Below are 18,441 nucleotides of genomic sequence, written 5' to 3'. Positions count from 1 at the left end.
ATAATACTGCCTCCTCTCCACCAGGAAGGCCAAACATGGAGTGTGTGACTGCTTTGTAGACCGCCTCTGTTCACCCTGCAAAGCCTCACTTTAGTCCCACTCAGATCCTCAGCCACTTCCGCCGTTCCCATCAATCTTTGTGTAGAGCACCTCATCCTTCAATTAAATATTTTATGTTCTTCTGGTACCAACACTGACACAATAAGAGGTAATGATTTTCTTCTTCCCATTTACACCTCCTCCACTCCGTCTCCTTGTTCCTTGCATACTTCACCCTCACTATCATGCCTTCATCATGTATCTTCGTATTTAATCCTCTCATCTCCCACTTTAAGGGTCTCGACCCGAAACGTCACCCATTCCTTCTCTCCAGAGATGCTGCTGGTCCCGTTGAGTTACTCCAGCATGTTGCGTCTATGTTCCTTTTTCATTCTTTCCTTCTCCCCACACGCTCATTTAAAAAAAAAATTCTTCTGGGGGGAAAAGTGCATTATCCTGAAACATTGTGTTTATTCTTCTCTCCGCAGCTGCTGCCTGAGCTGCTGAGAATTTCCAGCATTGTTTCTGTTTTTACTAATAATTCTGTATTGCCCAAATAGATCGAACGGGGTGATCTCAGTGGTTTGAACCGAGTGACGATTGTCAGTCACCTTGCTCATCCTTGGGGGATAGCCATATACCAGGGCTTCCTTTACTACACGGATAATGATTACGAAGTCATTGAGCGCGTGGACAAGGCCACTGGGGAAAATGCGGTGATGCTGAGGAATAATCTTGCGGGACTGATGTCCCTCAGAGTTAACTTCCGGGACAGTAAGTACCACTCGTCATGTGCTAAGTATCGAGTAAAACTCCCTGGATGGCACCGCAGCGGTGACAAATGTGAAAAGTGCAGGGTCAAACTGTTGTAATGTAGCAATATTACAAAATTTTGAGATTTAAAAAATCAAGTCTGCAATTTATCCCATCAGATAAAGCAACCTAATTCACTTTCATATCTTCAGTATTAAAAAAGTTATGGCCATTTTCATACTCGGAAATTAGCAACTTGTTCCCTATTGATTTTCCATTGACTTAACACAAAAGTTTTGATCAAGGACAGTGAAATGGCCATAACTTTATTAAAAATTAAGAGAACTGAAATAAATTTTCAGTTATTATAGATAGAAGCATTCTGAAACAATTCTTACTTGGATGACCTGAAATTAAAGCATATAATTGAAATTAAAGCATATAATTAGTTAGATTTACATCTCCGAATAAAGATTTGAAAATGTCTCTTTTGAGGGTCTTTTTCTCCTATTTCTACTTTCCACTTTTTCTTTTCTTATACACACACTTCACGTTTTTCTATTTTCTACTATCTATTTTTCCTCTTTCTCTTCTCCAATTTATTTTTTTTGTTTTTTTTTGCGCCTTTCTTATTTCCTTTTCAAAAACATAAAACTAGAGGTTGTACATAGAATGTATAATTACGTTATGACATAGTTGGCACCTAAAATTAAGGTGTTATTTATTGTATTGTTTTGTATTGTGCTAACTTCTAATAAAATAAACAAAAAAATAACAAAAAAAAAATTAAATTAAAAAAAAACAGTGAAATGGCCATAACTTTATTAAAAATTAAGAGAACTGAAAGAAATTTTCAGTTATTATAGATAGAAGCATTCAGAAACAAATCTTACTTGGATGACCTGAAATTAAAGCATATAATGTTAGTTACCCAATTGTAGCTAATTCCAAAGTTCAATTACTAGATCTAAACATCTATCCATTTCCTAAGAAAAGATTAACATTTTTAAATAGCCTAAGTGTCCAAAGAACATTCACACAAGAATTCACAATAAAACGTGATTTTAAAATCTCATTGACATTAATTTATAGGCCAAATGGAAGGGATTTAGTGTTCAATTGCTGTAAATTAATGGCCATTTAAATCAGCTTGCGAGTGGGATTCTGTGAAACGCGCTGGGTTGGAACGCTGCCATTGCGGTGGATTTGTAACCCATATGCCCAGAAAGATACTGCGGTATTGAATGGGCCCCCAAGTCAGCTAATCGCAACATAACATTTTGAATAAAGGGATCTAAAGAAGCCCTTTTTAATAAACAACCTACCTTGCCTTGTCCCCTACATGAGATCCGTTCCGTTGTCGGGGTTCGCGGCTTTAGATATAGATTAGATATTAGATATTAGATATAATTTATTGCCACACAGCCAGGCTGGTGGAAATTTGGGTTGTCTGCAGCGATACAATAATAAAGAACACACAACCACAATAAAACTGTAACACAAACATCCACCACAGCATTCATCACTGTGGTGGAAGGCACAAAATTTGGCCAGTCCTCCTCCATTTCCCCCCCCGTGGTCAGGACCAGAGTCCAGAGTCAGTCCAGGATCGGCTCTTCCTCACCGGAGACCGCAGCTTTAAGTTGTTGTAGGCCGCAGGCCGGCGGTCAAGATTTAAGTCCCCGCCGCAGCCAGAAGCACCGTAGACCGCAGGGCCGGCGGTCGAAGCTCCCCTCCCGGGGTGATGGTAAGTCCATGCCGGCCCCGCGGTAGGAGTTGGCCGCGGGCCGGCAGTGATGGCTTCTTCTTCCCCCGGGTCCCCAACGTGAGATCCCGGGCTGTAGACGCCGCACCAGCTGGAGCTCTGCAGACCGCGGCTTCAGGCTGCCGGCTGCCCCGGGCCAGCGAAACGGAGCGTTCCCCTCCAGCGAGCCCCAGCGAGGGTCGCCCGCTCCACGCCGAGAGTCCACGCTGCGCCCGCCGCTGAAGCCCCGGGCGTGTCTCCGGGAAAGGCCGCGTCGATCCTTGATGTTAGGCCACGGGGGAGGCGACCTGGAAAAACTCGCCTCTCCATGGAGGAGGCGACCAAAGCGGTTTCCCCCTCACCCCCCCACACAAAACACACAAAGAAACATTAGAGGATGATTTTTAATCTACTATAACAATTAAATAATCGCAGCGATTTTCCGTCAGCAACTAAGTAGGCTGAACAACATCGATTTCAACAGCCTAGAGAAAATCGCGTTTTAAACCCGCCCCCCTCTCAAAGGCGCCAAAGTCGCGCACACGGGCAGCGGCAGAACTGCAGCGCCGCTGAAGGTAAGTTTTGCAACATACCTATGTAACAGCTTCATCGCTTTTGTTACTTTAGCCAACACACATATTTAATGTTAAGTTTAATTTAGTTTGGATACGCAGGGTGGAAATCAGCCTGGTCGGCCCAGCGAGTCCATGCCGACCAGCAATCACCCGTGCACAAGTCTATCCTACACACTAGGGACAATTTGAAGAATCCAATTAACCTCAAATCTGTACGTGGTTGGGATGTGGGAGGAACCCAGAACACCTGGTGAAAACCTACACGGTCACAGGGAGAAGGTGCCAACTTTGTACAGACCCCACCCATAGTCAGGATAGAACACAGGTCTCTAGCACTGTGTAAGACAGCAGCTCTACTGCTGCTCCACTGTGCCGCCCCTACTTAATATCTTAATATGAGTTAAATACAGGTCAATTGGTGATACATTGTCTCTGTCAGAAAATGATCTAAAGCGTTCAGTGGTGAAGTTAATCAGCGCCTATCTTGGTCCAGGTGGACAGACATGACATCTCCTGAAGTAGACATGGAACTTATCTCCAGTGTTCTGGACACACTCTCCCCCTCACTCAACATCAACAGAGTCGTACAATGTTTGTGGGAGCTTGCTGTGTTAAAATAACTACTGAAATTACTGTGTCCGAACAACGACTAAACCAATAGTACATCATAGGCTGTAAAGCACTTTAGGTCATAAGGTCATGTGACAGGAGAAGGATCAGGCCATTCGGCCCATCAAGTCTACTCCACCATTCAATCATGGCTGATCTATCTCTCACTACTAACCCCATTCTCCTGCCTTCTCCCCATAACCCCTGACACCGGTATTGCGGTTATGAAAACCGCAATATAAATGGAAGTCTCTCTTTTCTCTCAACCATAATTAGTCCATTCATAGAGACATAGAGTGATACAGTGTGGAAAAAGGCCCTTCAGCCCAACTTGTCAACACTGGCCAACATGTCCCAGCTACACTAGACCCACCTGCCTGCACTTGGTCCATATCCCTCCAAACCTGTCCTATCCATCCCCATCCATCTATCCTATTCATCCCCATAGACAAACAAGGACATCTCTTATTTATTCTGAAAGTCCCTTAGCAAATGCTCAAACATTTGTAACCACTGAGGTGTTCTGTTCTGTAATGCACTGCTGGAAATAATCCACAACCCGAATACTATAGACTTTAGTTTACATTAGAGATGCAATGCGGAAACAGGCCATTCGGCCCACCGAGTATGCGCCAACCAGCGATCACCCCCTACACTAAGACACTATCCTACACACGAGGGACAATTTTTTTACAATTCGCCGCAGAAAATTAACTAAGAAACCTGTTTGTCTTTGGAGTGTGGGATGAAATGGAGCACCCAGAGAAATCCCACGCAGTCACAGGGAGAACGTACAAACTCTGCACAGACGACCCACGATCAGGATCGAAAAAGGGTCTCTGATGCATTAAGGCAGCAACTCTACCGCTGCACCACTAATGTTTTGGGTCAGAACCCTTCTACAGAGAAGGGTCCAGGCCTAAAAATTAATCTATCCTTGTTCTCCAGAGATGCTGCCTGACCTCTGAGTTACTCCAGCACTCTGTGTCCTTTTGTATGCAGAAATAGTGCATAGTTTGTGCCACTTTGGGACAATATGTTAAGATAGTGTGAAGCTACATCAGCAGCCTGGTCTAAGTGTATGCGTTGTGTTTGTGTTCTAGAGTCCGCGGGTTCCTCCAATGGCTGCAGTAACAACATCGGGCTGTGTGAGCAGCTCTGCCTGCCCCGGCCAGCTGGAGCCCACAAGTGTGCCTGTACAACTGGCTTCCGCATGAACCCAGACAACCACTCCTGCTCGGCCATCAACTCTTTTGTGGTCGTGTCGCAGCTGAATGTTATCCGGGGATTCAACCTGAACCCAGGGGACCATTCCGAAGCTATGGTCCCGGTGGGCGGTGAGGGTAAGTGTGGTGTGTCTGGTTTATAATTGTGATGCACACACGCATGCATGCATGCGCACACGCACGCACATGCGCACACGCACACGCACGCGCACACGCACGCGCACACGCACACACACGCACACGCACACACACGCACACACGCACACACATGCGCACACACACACTCACACACACACACATACACATATACACACACACACACTCACACCTACGCACGCACACACTCACTCACACGTACGCACACACACACACACACATGTACACACGCTCACAAGTACACACACTCACACGCACACACACACGTACATGCACACACATGTACACACACTCGCACATACACACGTGCACATGTACTCACACGTACTCACGCGCACACTCATACATGCACACACATGTACACACACTCACATACATGCAAACACACATGCGCGCATACACGTACACACACACGTACACGCACACACACATACACACACGAACACATACACACACACGTACACACACTCTAACGTACATGCACACATACACACACATTTGCGCACACATATATGAATTGAATCCTTTATTTGTCATTCAGACCTTTCGGTCTGAACGAAATGCTGTTGCCTGCAGCCATACATGTAATAATAACAAAACACAATAAACACAAATTAACATCCACCACAGTGAGTTCACCAAACACCTCCTCACTGTGATGGAGGCAAAAGTCTTAGAGTTACTGTCTCTTCCCTCCTCTTCTCCCTCTGCGCCGAGGCGATACCCCACCGGGCAATGGCATCAGTCCCGCGGTTCAAGCCCCGCGGCCCGGGGGGTGGTCGAAGCTGCCCGCAGCTGTTGCAACGGGTGCTCCGGAAAACAGGCACCAGCCTGTGACCTGCGAGCTCCCGACATTGTCCTCCATTGGCCCGCGGCCGAGCCCCGGATCCAGGTCGCCGCCGCCAGAACGCCGCCTCAGCCGCCGTAGCACCGTCTCCGCTCCGCACCGGGCCGCCCACAAGGCAGCGTCTCAGCCCCGCACCGGGCTGCTCACACGGGAGCGCCTTCCAGCCGGTAGCCAGGCCACCCACACGGCAGCGCCTCAGCCCCGCACCGGGCTGCTCACACGGGAGCGCCTTCCAGCCGGTAGCCGTGCCGGCCGCACAGGAGTGTCTCAGCCCCGCACCGTTCGCCCTCACCGGAGCGCCGAGTCGTGCCGCTACCCGGACGTCGCCACAGCTCGAAGACGGCCAGCCTCGCGTTGGTGAGTCCTGGCTGGCTCTACCTCCGGACCCTCGAGGTCGGTCGCAGGTTGGAGGCCGCCAGCTCCGCCATTGGGCCTCAGCGCAGACGGGGGAAGAGAAGGGGGATACGACAAAAAGTCGCATTCCCCCGAAGGGAGAGACAGAAAGCTCTATTTCACCCTCCCCCCACACACATAACACCACCTAATAACCAAAAAATGTACTAAACTAGACAAAAAAAAACAACATAAAAAGTAAAAACAGACAGACTGCAGGCGAGCCGCAGCTGTATCACAGCGCCGCCACTTCCGGAGCTGTGATACATAAACACATGTACACACGTATGTACATACACATGGCAGCACTTAGTGTCCCATTTTATGCAGAATATCACACACACACACACACACACACACACACACACACACACACACACACACACACACACACACACACACACACACACACACACACACACACACACACACACACACACACACACACACACACACACACACACACACACACACACACACACACACACACCAATATAGATAGAGGATAGACACAAAATGCTGGAGTAACTCAACGGGACAGGCAGCATCTCTGGAGAGAAGGAATGGGTGACGTTTCGGGTCGAGACCCGTCGATTTAAACCAGCATCTGCAGTTCTTTCCTATATATACATCGATGTATATATACACACACACACATATATATATTGGTGTATACCCACACGCGCACACACACACATACACGCACACATACATATAATATATATATACATCTGCTTAACCTGCCAGTGGATCAAACAAACTGATGTACCAGTGGGATAATCATATTTTCCAATACCAATTCTATAATTCATGGCAAATGTTTCAAGGATCTCCCTTCATTTTCCTGACAAATGTACTGTCACAAAATTTGATAACTTTAATTAAAATTATTGATGAATTTCCTCTCTTCATTGCATAGTTTAAGGACCCAGACCAATTCCTTCCCTCCTTCCTCACACCCAGCATCCAACAATGATCTATTCTACATTTTACTTGACCTTTATCTCTTTTGCTATCTCGTTTTCACACCTTACTCATCCTTATCTCTGTGTCTCCCTCTCTCCTGACATCAGTCTGAAGAAGGGTCTCGACCCGAAACGTCACCCATTCCTTCTCTCCAGAGATGTTGCCTGCTGAGTTAAAATAGAGTCAAGAGAGTCAAGAGTGTTTTATTGACATATGTCCCGGATGGGACAATGAAATTCTTACTTGCTGCAGCACAACAGAATATGTGAATATGTAATCATTGTATATAACCGGGGGAGAGGACAAAAAAGTTCAGTAAATAACAAAAATAGTGCAATAATATAGTCTTTTGCAGTTCAGAGCTCAGAGCTTATTCGTTGTTGTGTTTAATAGCCTGATGGCTGTAGGGAAGAAGCTGTTCCTGAACCTGGATGTTACAGTTTTCAGGCTCCTGTACCTTCCTGATCGCAGTGGTGAGATGAGTGGCCAGGATGGTGTGGGTCTTTGATGATGTTGGCTGCCTTTTTGAGGCAGCGACTTCGATAGATCCCTTCGACGGTGGGGAGGTCAAAGCCGGCGATGGACTGGGCAGTGGTCGTTCAAGTTGCAGAACCAAGCCACGATGTAACCAGTCAGTATGCTCTCTACTGTGCACCTGTAGAAGTTTAGGAGAATCCTCTTTGACATGCCGAATCTCCGCAATCTTCTTAGGAAGTAGAGTCGCTGATGTGCCTTCTTTACAATTGCATCGGTGTTCTGGGTTCAGGAAAGATCTTCGGAAATATGCACGCCCAGGAATTTGAAGTTTTTGACCCTCTCCACCATCGTCCCATTGATGTGAACCGGATGGTGTGTCTTCATCCTGCCCCTACTAAAGTCCACAATCAGTTCCTTGGTCTTATTGATGTTGAGAGCAAAGTTGATGTGCCGGCACCATTTGGTCAGTCTGTCGATCTCTGAAGAAGGGTTTCGGCCCGAAACGTCGCCTATTTCCTTCGCTCCATAGATGCTGCTGCACCCGCTGAGTTCCTCCAGCAATTTTGTGTACCTTCGATCTCACTTCTATACTCTGACTCATCAGAATTACTCCAGCTTTTTATGTCTATCCAGATTTTTCTTAGATATCTACACAACAAAAGAGCATAATAATGGAAATGTTATTATTGTTTTGCTTTAGGCCGCTTTGCCCTGCATGTGGATGTGCATGTATCTGCAGGGTTCATATACTGGTGTGACTACAGTACTGTACCACAGCGGAACGCTATTCGCAGAATTAAACCTGATGGATCTTCCTTCAACACCATTGTCTCTTCAGGAATTGGTCAGAATGGGATCCGGGGCATAGCACTGGACTGGGTGGCAGGTCAGTTTACATCGACAAAGCCCGAATAGACATCCAGAACTTACTAAGTAGAAACCTAGTAGTTAGGGACGGCACGGTGGCGCAGCAGCAGAGTTGCTGCCTAATAGCCCTGGCCCACTGTACGAGTTCATTCAAAGAGTTCTCCCGTGTTTGCTCTGATTCGAACTCGGAGATTTACGGTAATGGCCGCTCGCAGGTACTCGGGGCTCTCGTGGACATTTTTCAACATGTTGAAAAATCTTTACGAGTCTTCCCGAGCTTACCTGCCATTAGCAAGTCTTCCCGGATACCTGCCGTTAGCGTTACGAGCCGCTAAGAGACGTCCCCGAGCTCCGGTGTACCCGCTACGTTCATTCTACGTGCTTACCATAAGTTTGATTTTTTTAATAAACTCGGGAGAGCTCTTGGAATGAACTCGTACAGTGGGCCAGGGCTTTTACGGCGCCAGAGACCCGGGTTCAAATCTGTATGTTTTCCCCGTGACCTGCGTGGGCTTTCCTTGGGATCACCGCTTTTCTCCCACACTCCAAAGAAATACAGGTTCGTAGGTTGCTTGGCTTGGTAAAATTGTAAGTTGTCCCGAGTGTGTGTAGGTGAGCGCGAACTCGGTGGGCCGAAAGGCCTGTTTCCACGCTATTCCTTGAAACTAATCCAAACCAAAAGAATCAAAGAAGTGCAGATGCTGATTTACACAAAAGGACACAAAGTGCTGGAGCAACTTAGCGGGTCAGGCAGCATCTTGCGAGAACAGTGTCTGAAGGAAGGCCCAGACCTATCCGTGTTCTCCAGATATGCTGCCTGACCCACTGAGTTACTCCAGCATTTCTTGGCAACAAATTGTTGTTATATTGGAAAAAAAAGCTACTTGGACTCAATATTGAACAATTACTTTTAATACTAACTGATTTTTTTTTAAATACAGATATAATTAGACAGATACCAGATAAAAAATCTTTTGAAGTGTGTTAATTGTATGAAAACGTAAGAAGGCATACTTTTAAAATAAACCACGTTATTGATCCTGAACAAAGTTAAGATCTATTCATAGTAAAAAAAAATCCTCAATTAATTATCTTGAACACTTAAAAGACACTTGGACAGGTACATAGATAGGAAAGATTTAGTGGGATATGGGCCAAAGCCAGGGAAGTAGGACTAGCTCAGTTAGACAACTTGGTCGGCATGGCCTAGTTGGGACAATTACAATTACAATTATAAAGCTTCAACATGCCTATTATTGAAACAAATTGCTAAGTTTGTACTTGTAAGTAATTATTGTTACCTGTTAAGGTGCAGTCGGTTCTAAAATTGCAAAATATAAATAATTACAAAACAGTTGATCACATTTCAGATTTTGGATTTGCATCCCATGCTATAAGCTGTATAAACTGTAAGTCTTGGATTTTTTTAAGGCAGAAATGGATAGATTCTTGATTAGTACAGCTGTCGGGGGTTATGGTGGAGAAGGCTGGAGAATGGGGTTAGGAGGGAGAGATAGATCAGCCATGATTGAATGGCGGAACAGACTTGATGGGTCGAATGGCTTAATTCTGCTCCGATCGCGCATGACCTTATGACCTGTAATAAGTTGATTATTTTGCACCATCCTGTATATTTGGAAATCTCTGTGCAAATAAACAGAATATTTTGGGGTTGTTGTCAAAGTGAAAGCGATGGAGAGGATGATTGGAGGCGATATGGGGAGATGTGATACCAGACCCGGCAGAGAGGCCCACGGTTACAGAGATCATGTTAGTGTGGCCTGGTACCATGTTATAGGAAAGATGTTGTTAAGTGGGAAAGGGTACAGAGAAGATTTACGAGGATGTCTCCAGGACTCGAGGGTCTGAGCTACAGGAAGAGGTTGAGCAGGCTGGGACTCTATTCCTTGGAGCGCAGGAGGACGAGGGGTGATCATATAGAATCATGAGAGAAATAGATCAGGTAGATGCCCAGAGTTGGGGAATCGAGAACCAGAGGACATAGGCTCAAAGTGAGGAGGAATAAGAATCTGAGGGGTAACATTTTCACATAAAAGGTGGTGGGTGTATGGAACGAGCTGCCACATCAGGTAGTTGAGGCAGGGACTATTGCAACGTTTAAGAAAGATTTAGGCAGGTACATGGATAGGACAGGTTCAGAGGGATATGAGCCACATGCAGGCAGGTGAGATTAGTGTGGATGGGACATGCTGATCCGTGTGGACAAGTTGGGCTGAAGGGCCTGTTTCCACGTTGTATGACTCCATGACTCTATTAGTGTTTCCCATGTGCTGAAGTGTGTATTTTGAACATTTAGAGAAAAGCATTGTCTTTATTCATCCCAAGCACCCCTGACACCAACATCAGGCATCCCAAGGGAGGTAAAAATAAATTGATATAGTGCATAGTTACAAAAATGATGATATGCATAACAACACACTTGTTGGTGTTAGATTGTATGTGGCTTTAACCTCTGAAATCACAGCATACAAATTGGCCCTGAAACTGATTCAGTACTCAAGTATGGACTGTAGTTGAACAGAGAACATAGACCAATGCAGCACAGGGACAGGCCCTTCGGCCCATATGTCTGGGCTTTTAAGTTTAGTTTAGAGATACAGGCCCTTCAGCGAACCAAGTCAGCATCAACCAGCGACCCCCCCAACACTAACACTGTCCTGTACACACTAGGGACAATTTTACACATCCATTTACACCAGGCCGATTAACCTACACACCTGTATGTCTGTTGAGTGTGGGAGGAAACCGAAGATCTCTGGGAAAACCCACGCAGTCACGGGGAGAATGTTGAAACTCCGTACAAACAGCACCCGTAGTCAGGATCAAACCTGGATCTCTGGTGCTGTGAGGCAGTGGTTCTACCGCTGCACCACCGTGCAACCCCACTGCGCTAAACGTGATGCCAAGATAAAATACTGTCTGCACGTGATCCGTGCACCCAAACTATTTAAATTGTATATTATCAACAGATAGAGTGGATGTGAAGAGGATGTTTCGATCAGTGGGAGAGTCTAGGACCAGAGGGCACAGCCTCAGAATAAAAGAACATACCACTAAAAAGCAGATGAGGAGGAATTTCTTTAGTCAGGGTGGTGAATCTGCGGGATTTAAAGTCACACAGCGGTGGAGGCAAAGTCAATGGATGTTTTTAAAGCGAATATTGGCAGGTTCTTGATCTTGAAGGGCATCGGAGGTTATGGGGAGAAGGCAGGAGAATGGGGTTGCAAGTGAAAGATAGATTAGCCATGATTGAATGGGGGAGTAGACTCGGTGGGATGAATGGCCGAATTCTGCTCCTATAACTTACAATCTTCTAATCAAACGACTGTGCTAAACATTTGTTATCCTTCACTCCCTGCTGTAGGCAACCTGTATTTCACCAATGCTTTCCTCACGGAAACCTACATAGAGGTCGTCAGCCTGAACACCAGCTTTCGCAGGGTCCTCATCAAGACCCGAGTGGACCGGCCAAGGCACATTGTGGTCAACCCGAAACTCCGATACATCTTCTGGGCCGACTACGGGCAGCGCCCCAAAATTGAGCGAGCCTTCCTGGACGGCTCCAACAGGTCGGTGTTGTTGGACGATGGTATCGTCATGCCCCGCGGCCTAACGGTGGACTATACCAACGACTACATCTACTGGATCGACGACTCCCTGGACCTGATCGCCAGGGTCTCTCCGGACGGCAAAGAGCACCAGATTATCCGCTACGGGAGCCGTTACCCAACCCCGCTGGGCATCTGCATCTTTGAAAACACCATGATCTGGGTGGACAGAAACCTGAAGAAGGTCCTACGGGCCAGCAAGGAGCCCGGCAACGTGGATCCGCCGACGGTGATCCGGGACAACCTGAACCTGCTGAGGGACGCGGTCATATTTGACCGGAGGGCTCAACCGACGTCGCCCCAAGCGCTCAACGGCAACCCTTGCTTGGAGAACCAAGGAGGCTGTGCCCAATTCTGCTTCGCGCTGCCGGGGGTACAGGCGGCGAGGTGCGGCTGTGCCCACGGCCGACTGGAGGCCAACGGCTGGCAGTGCTCGGTCAGCACCGGCAGCTACCTCATCTTCGCCACCGAGTCCTCCGTCCGCAGCCTTCACCTGGACATCAGTGACCACAGGGCGCCCTTCCCCACCATCAAAGTGGACCCGACGGCCGTGGCGTTGGACTACGACAGCAGCGATAGACGTATCTACTTCACTCAGAGCCTCGGCCGTGGGCTCAGCAGAATCAGCTATATCAGTCTGGAAGCAAGCACTGCCTCACCTGTGCAGGTGATAACAGGTGAGCTCCAGCACCCCTTCATGCTCAGCACCTGGCTACTCTTCAGGTTCATTATTGTCACGTGTACCGAGGCACAGTGAAAAGCTCTGTCGTGCAGTCTATAGGACTTTTAGTCTGGCTGCATTTGGAGTATTGTGTGCAGTTATGGGCGCCCCATTACAGGAAGGATGTGGGGAGGGTGCAGAGGAGGTTCACCAGAATGCTGAAACACCGAACTGCAGCCAAAGACAGTCACAAAGTGCTGGCCTAACTCAGCGGGTCAGGCAACATTTCTGGAGAAAAAAGATGGGTGACGTTTTGGGTCGGGACACTTCCTCAGACCAGAATGCTGCTTGTATCGAGAGTTTCAGATACAGGGAGACGTTGGACTGTTTTCTCTGGAATGTCGGAGGTTGTGGGGAGACTTGATAGAAGTATATATAGAATTATGAGAGGCCTGGATTGGGCTGACAGTTTGAACTGTCTCTGTCCAACACTAGACGGCATAGCGATAAGGTAAAAGGTGAAAGTTAAATGCAGTTGCGTGAGGCAAGTTGTTTACACACAGTGTGGTGGGGGCCTTGAACACATTACCGTGGTGGAGGCACATACCCTAGTGGTGTTTAAGAGGCTTTTAGATAGGCACATGGAAGTGCAGGGAATAGAGGGAAAAGGATCATGTACAGGCAGATGAAATCAGTTTAACTTGGCATCATGTTTGGCATAAACATTGTAGGCCGAAGAGCCTGCTCCTGTGCCGAACTGTTCTATGTTCTATCCAATCAGATCAGAAAATACTCTACATCAATATAATCAGGTCAAACTCAAGTTCAATAGGTAGAGCAAAGGGGAGGATACACAGTGCAGAATATAGTTCTCCACGTGGTAGCACATCAGTTCCAGAGACAAAGTCCAATGTCTGCAATGGGATAGAGGTGAATCAGACAGCATCCTAGTGTTCGGGTTGTTTCCCATGGCTTAGTTTAGAGACATAGCGTGGAAACATGCCCTTTGGCCCACGGCGTGCATGCCGACCAACGATCACCCCATACTTAGGCTGTACTTTTTCATACCTCTAGTTTCCCTCTCCCCTGACACTCAGTCTGAGGAAGGATCTCGACCAATAGACAATAGGTGCAGGAGTAGGCCATTCAGCTCTTCGAGCTAGCACCGCCATTCACTGTCATCATGGCTGATCATCCACAATCAGTACCCCGTTCCTGCCTTCTCCACATACCCTTTGACTCCGCGATCTTTAAGAGCTCTATCTAACTCTCTTTTGAAAATATCCAGATAATCGGCCTCCACCGCCCTCTGAGCCAGAGAATTCCACAGACTCACAACTCTGTGGGTGAAAAAGTGTTTCCTCATCTCCATTCCAAATGCCTTACCCCTTATTCTTAAACTGTGGTCCCTGGTTCTCCCCCAACATCAAGACCATGTTTCCTGCCTCTAGCCTGTCCAATCCCTTAATAATCTTATATGTTTCAATAAGATCCCCTCTTATCCTTCTAAATTCCAGTGTATACAAGCCCAGTAGCTCCATCTTTCAACATATGACAGTCCCGCCATCCCAGGAATTAACCTCGTGAACCTATGCTGCACTTTCTCAATAGCAAGAATGTCCTTCCTCAAATTTGGAGACCGAAAATGCACACAATACTCCAGGTGTTGTCTCACCAGGGGCCCTGTACAACTGCAGAAGGACATCTTTGCTCCTATACTCAACTCCTCTTGTTATGAAGGCCAACATGCCAATAGCTTTCTTCACTGCCTGCTGTACCTGCATTCCTACTTTCAGTGACTGATGTACAAGGATACCCAGATCTCGTTGTACTTCCCCTTTTCCTAACTTGGCACCATTCAGATAATAACCTGCCTTCCTGTTCTTGCCACCAAAATGGATAACCTCACATTTATCCACATTAACCACACCTATTCCTTTTCTTATGAGATGCTGCCTGTCCCGTTGAGTTACTCATATTCATTTTGTGTCTGTCTCATCCCGTACACTTGTTCTATCCTATAAACTAAGGACAATTTACAATTTACAGAGACCAATTGATCTACAAATCTGCACAATTTACGACTGTGGGAGGAAACCGGAGCACCCGGAGGAAACCCACGTGGTCACCCATGAGAACAGACAAACTCAGTACAGACTGCACCCATAGTCAGGATCGAACCCAGCAACTCTACTGGTGGGCCACTGTGCTGCGAACCTTCTGTACTTTTCCTTTCTTCTCCGCACTATTGATGGGGCTGCTTGATCGATACTCTGGAAATCTTTCCCTAAGTATTTCCATCTTACCACTCTTCCACTTCTTTTCCCGTGAGTTGCCCGTTCATCGTGTGGCTGGGTGATCATTTTGTTTTTCAGTTCAGGAAGCAGTGTTGTGTACATTAACGACTCCACAAAATGCAACTTGTTATCTGACAGTAATCGATGTAAAGTAGATATTAGATTTCTCAACCATTATTTCAACCAGTTAATATAATCACAGCAGAGGGCGGCACGGTGATGCAGCGGTAGAGTTGCTGCCTTACAGCACCAGGGACCAAGGTTCGATCCTGACTATGGGTGCTGTCTATCCAGAGTTTGTACGTTCTCCACGTGAACTGCGTGGGTTTTCTCCGAGATTTTCGGTTTCTACCCATACTCCAAAGACATACGGATTTGTAGGTTAATTGGCTTGGTATCAATGTGAAATTGTCCCGAGTCTGTAGGAAAGTGTGAATGTGCGGGGATTGCTAATTGGCGCAGACTCGGTGGGCCGATGAACCAGTTTCCGCACTGTATCTCTAAACTAAACTAATTTAAACTAAACTAAGCCAGAGATTTGGGTTTGATCCCGACTGCAGGTAATGTCCATATGGAGTTTATACGTTCTCCACATGACCACACAAGTTTTCCGAAGAGCCTATTTTCCACGCTGTTTCTCTAAACTAAACTAATCCAAACTAAACAAATATGTAACATCTCTTAGTATAAGCAGTACATTGAATGAAGAGCAGTCTAGAGAAGATCAGAATAAGAAAACTATCAAGATCTCTGGTTACACTGGGAAATAGAAAGATTAAACGAGAACTTACCGTTTGAAGTTTGATCTTTATTTTATGAGAATTTGAAGTGAGGGATTACGTGAAGAGCCCGCCAGCCCGCATGCGTGTCAATCTTCAAAGTAGCTGTATGAAACTACAGAATAGTTGCTGACCTAAGCTATAGGAAGATTAAAGGGCTAGAATTACCGAATGATCTTTATGAGAATAGGGTTGGAAGTGGAGGGCACGTAATCCCTCATTTAAACTTCTCATAAAATAAAGATCAAACTTCAAATGGTAAATTCTCGTTTAATCTTTCTATTTTATTTCGAAGTCACGTGAGTGACTACGTGAAGATTTCAAAGCTCTGTGGTTTCATGCAGTGACACAATCTGTGTGTGAAACACACAATCTGTGTGTGAACAGATAAACCATTAATGGTAGGAAAAAACATGAGTTATTAATATCATGATGCTAACTTGCCATTGCTAATGGCCATTGTTCTTAACTGGACCGTAGTCCCAATAGACTGTTGAGTTTGACAATAACTCATGTAACACTGTGCATAATACTATTTGCAAATATCCAGACATATTCCACCAAATTTCATAATCTATTAACCTGCACTATGTAAACCTTATGCTGTATGATGAAAGGGAAATCCATTCTATTGGCTGCTAATGAGCCATCAGCAATATCTTGAGACTATTGAATAACAAAAGAACTATCTTCCATTTCATAGGTACTAGCAACTGAGTGCACTTGTATACCTAATGACATCCCTGATCTCTGCTCTGGTGGGTATGCTGTCAATCTCAAATGTACGCAATACTGCTCATTTGCTTCTGAGATTATTTCTATAACAAGCTACCCTACTGTTAGTATGACGTAGAGACTAAGCCAGAGATTGAGTAAAAGCTGTGTTCTTTATGCTGAGATCAGTTGCTGAAAGCATAATCGTCTTAAGATACTGGTCCCATTAGGAAAATTAGAGGAATATTTGCATAACAATTTACTGATATACATTGCACATTACAATGAGTGTAGGCTATTAGAGTGGTCTAATAAAAGACACCCTGCATAACGTTAGAGAATAGTTGGTGACGAACCGATCATTTATGTCCCACTTATGATACTACAGAAATGATAAAACCCCACAAGCAATGTCAATTGCGCTTTCACATAAAAGCTTCTTTAGGCTCAAACTGGAAGCCATACAAACCTCTGTTACTTCCGTATAAAATTGACTCACATATGTTGTTCACAAGCTTCTCATAAAATCGTGCTGAGCTAAGTGCCCGAGAAGACAGGCTGTCCCAGCCGCCACTCGTGACTGAGTAAATAAGAGTTGCTTCAGTCGCTTACCATGGCGTGATTGAATAGGCAAATTAGTACAGTTAAATTTCATGTTGCCTCATTTGTAATATCGCAAAAGATATATACCGACAACCCATAAGTTTTATCAGCTGCAATTTTGCATCTATATTACTAAAAGTCTGATCTTGACCGCTTTTGGCCCACTGTGCTGCGATTTCCGAGAGAACGCCGCCACCTACGGCCGTCATTTTTGGCCACCTCGCTCAGAGCCCCTCTCTGCCTTCCGGGACTGGAGGATTTTTCCCATCGATGAAAAATCAGAGAGATATTAATGTTTTTTTACAAATCGCAATTCTCTCTGCTGCCCCTGCTGGCGGCAGGGGGGAGGGACTATAAAACTCGTAAGTGTAGTCCCTCACTCAGACTCTGCCAGACCCAGGAAGCGAGAGGGTCACGGCTCTCTAAGCTGCGAATCACACTGAACGCACGTCTACTCCACGGTGAGTCCCCTCGATGCGGCTGTAAAGTGGTTGCAGCCCAATTGTTTGGCTTGCCTTTTAAAAAACGTTTGTATTCACAAAATGAATTTTGGTTGTCAGGTGTGGCTGCAGCCCAATTGTTTGCCTCGCCTTTTTAAAAATGTTTGTGTTCACAAAATGAATTTTGGTTGTCAGGTGTGGCTGCAGCCCAATTGTTTTCCTCGCCTTGGCTATTAAAATTGTTGCAACAGTTGGCTGCCAGCCCAAGAATCCATTCGGCCCACAATGTCTATACTAGCCCTCTGGAAACCAGTACCTTTGGCCCGCAACACCTATGCTAGCGCAACAGACAGCCCCCCCACTGGCATGCAATATTGGAATTGGTGGAGAGGTGGAATATTGCATTGGTGACCAGCCCTCCCATGTGATGCTGGGACCCAACGGGTCCCACTTATAATCATATATAATCATATAACAATTACAGCATGGAAACAGGCCATCTCGACCCTTCTAGTCCGTGCCGAACACGTATTCTCCCCTAGTCCCATATACCTGCGCTCAGACCATAACCCTCCATTCCTTTCCCGTCCATATAACTATCCAATTTATTTTTAAATGATAAAAACGAACCTGCCTCCACCACCTTCACTGGAAGCTCATTCCACA

The 18,441-nt window shown here is 46.1% G+C and overlaps 1 protein-coding gene across 2 annotated transcripts in view; it reads left to right on the top strand.

Annotated features, from left to right (window-relative positions):
- Positions 1–18,441, top strand: part of lrp2 (LDL receptor related protein 2) — a 266,845-nt gene that overhangs the window by 138,178 nt on the left and 110,226 nt on the right. For both annotated transcript variants that reach the window (XM_033023669.1, XM_033023668.1), the window contains exons 35-38: positions 600–813; positions 4,824–5,063; positions 8,486–8,671; positions 12,038–12,958. In XM_033023669.1, the coding sequence (XP_032879560.1) occupies positions 600–813; positions 4,824–5,063; positions 8,486–8,671; positions 12,038–12,958 (1,561 nt within the window). The remainder of the gene's footprint in view (positions 1–599; positions 814–4,823; positions 5,064–8,485; positions 8,672–12,037; positions 12,959–18,441) is intronic.

This window comes from Amblyraja radiata, chromosome 7, assembly GCF_010909765.2.
Source record: "Amblyraja radiata isolate CabotCenter1 chromosome 7, sAmbRad1.1.pri, whole genome shotgun sequence".
Taxonomy (NCBI): Eukaryota; Metazoa; Chordata; class Chondrichthyes; order Rajiformes; family Rajidae; genus Amblyraja; species Amblyraja radiata.
The sequence above is the reverse complement of the archived record's forward strand: the minus strand, read 5'-3'. Positions and strand labels throughout refer to the sequence as shown.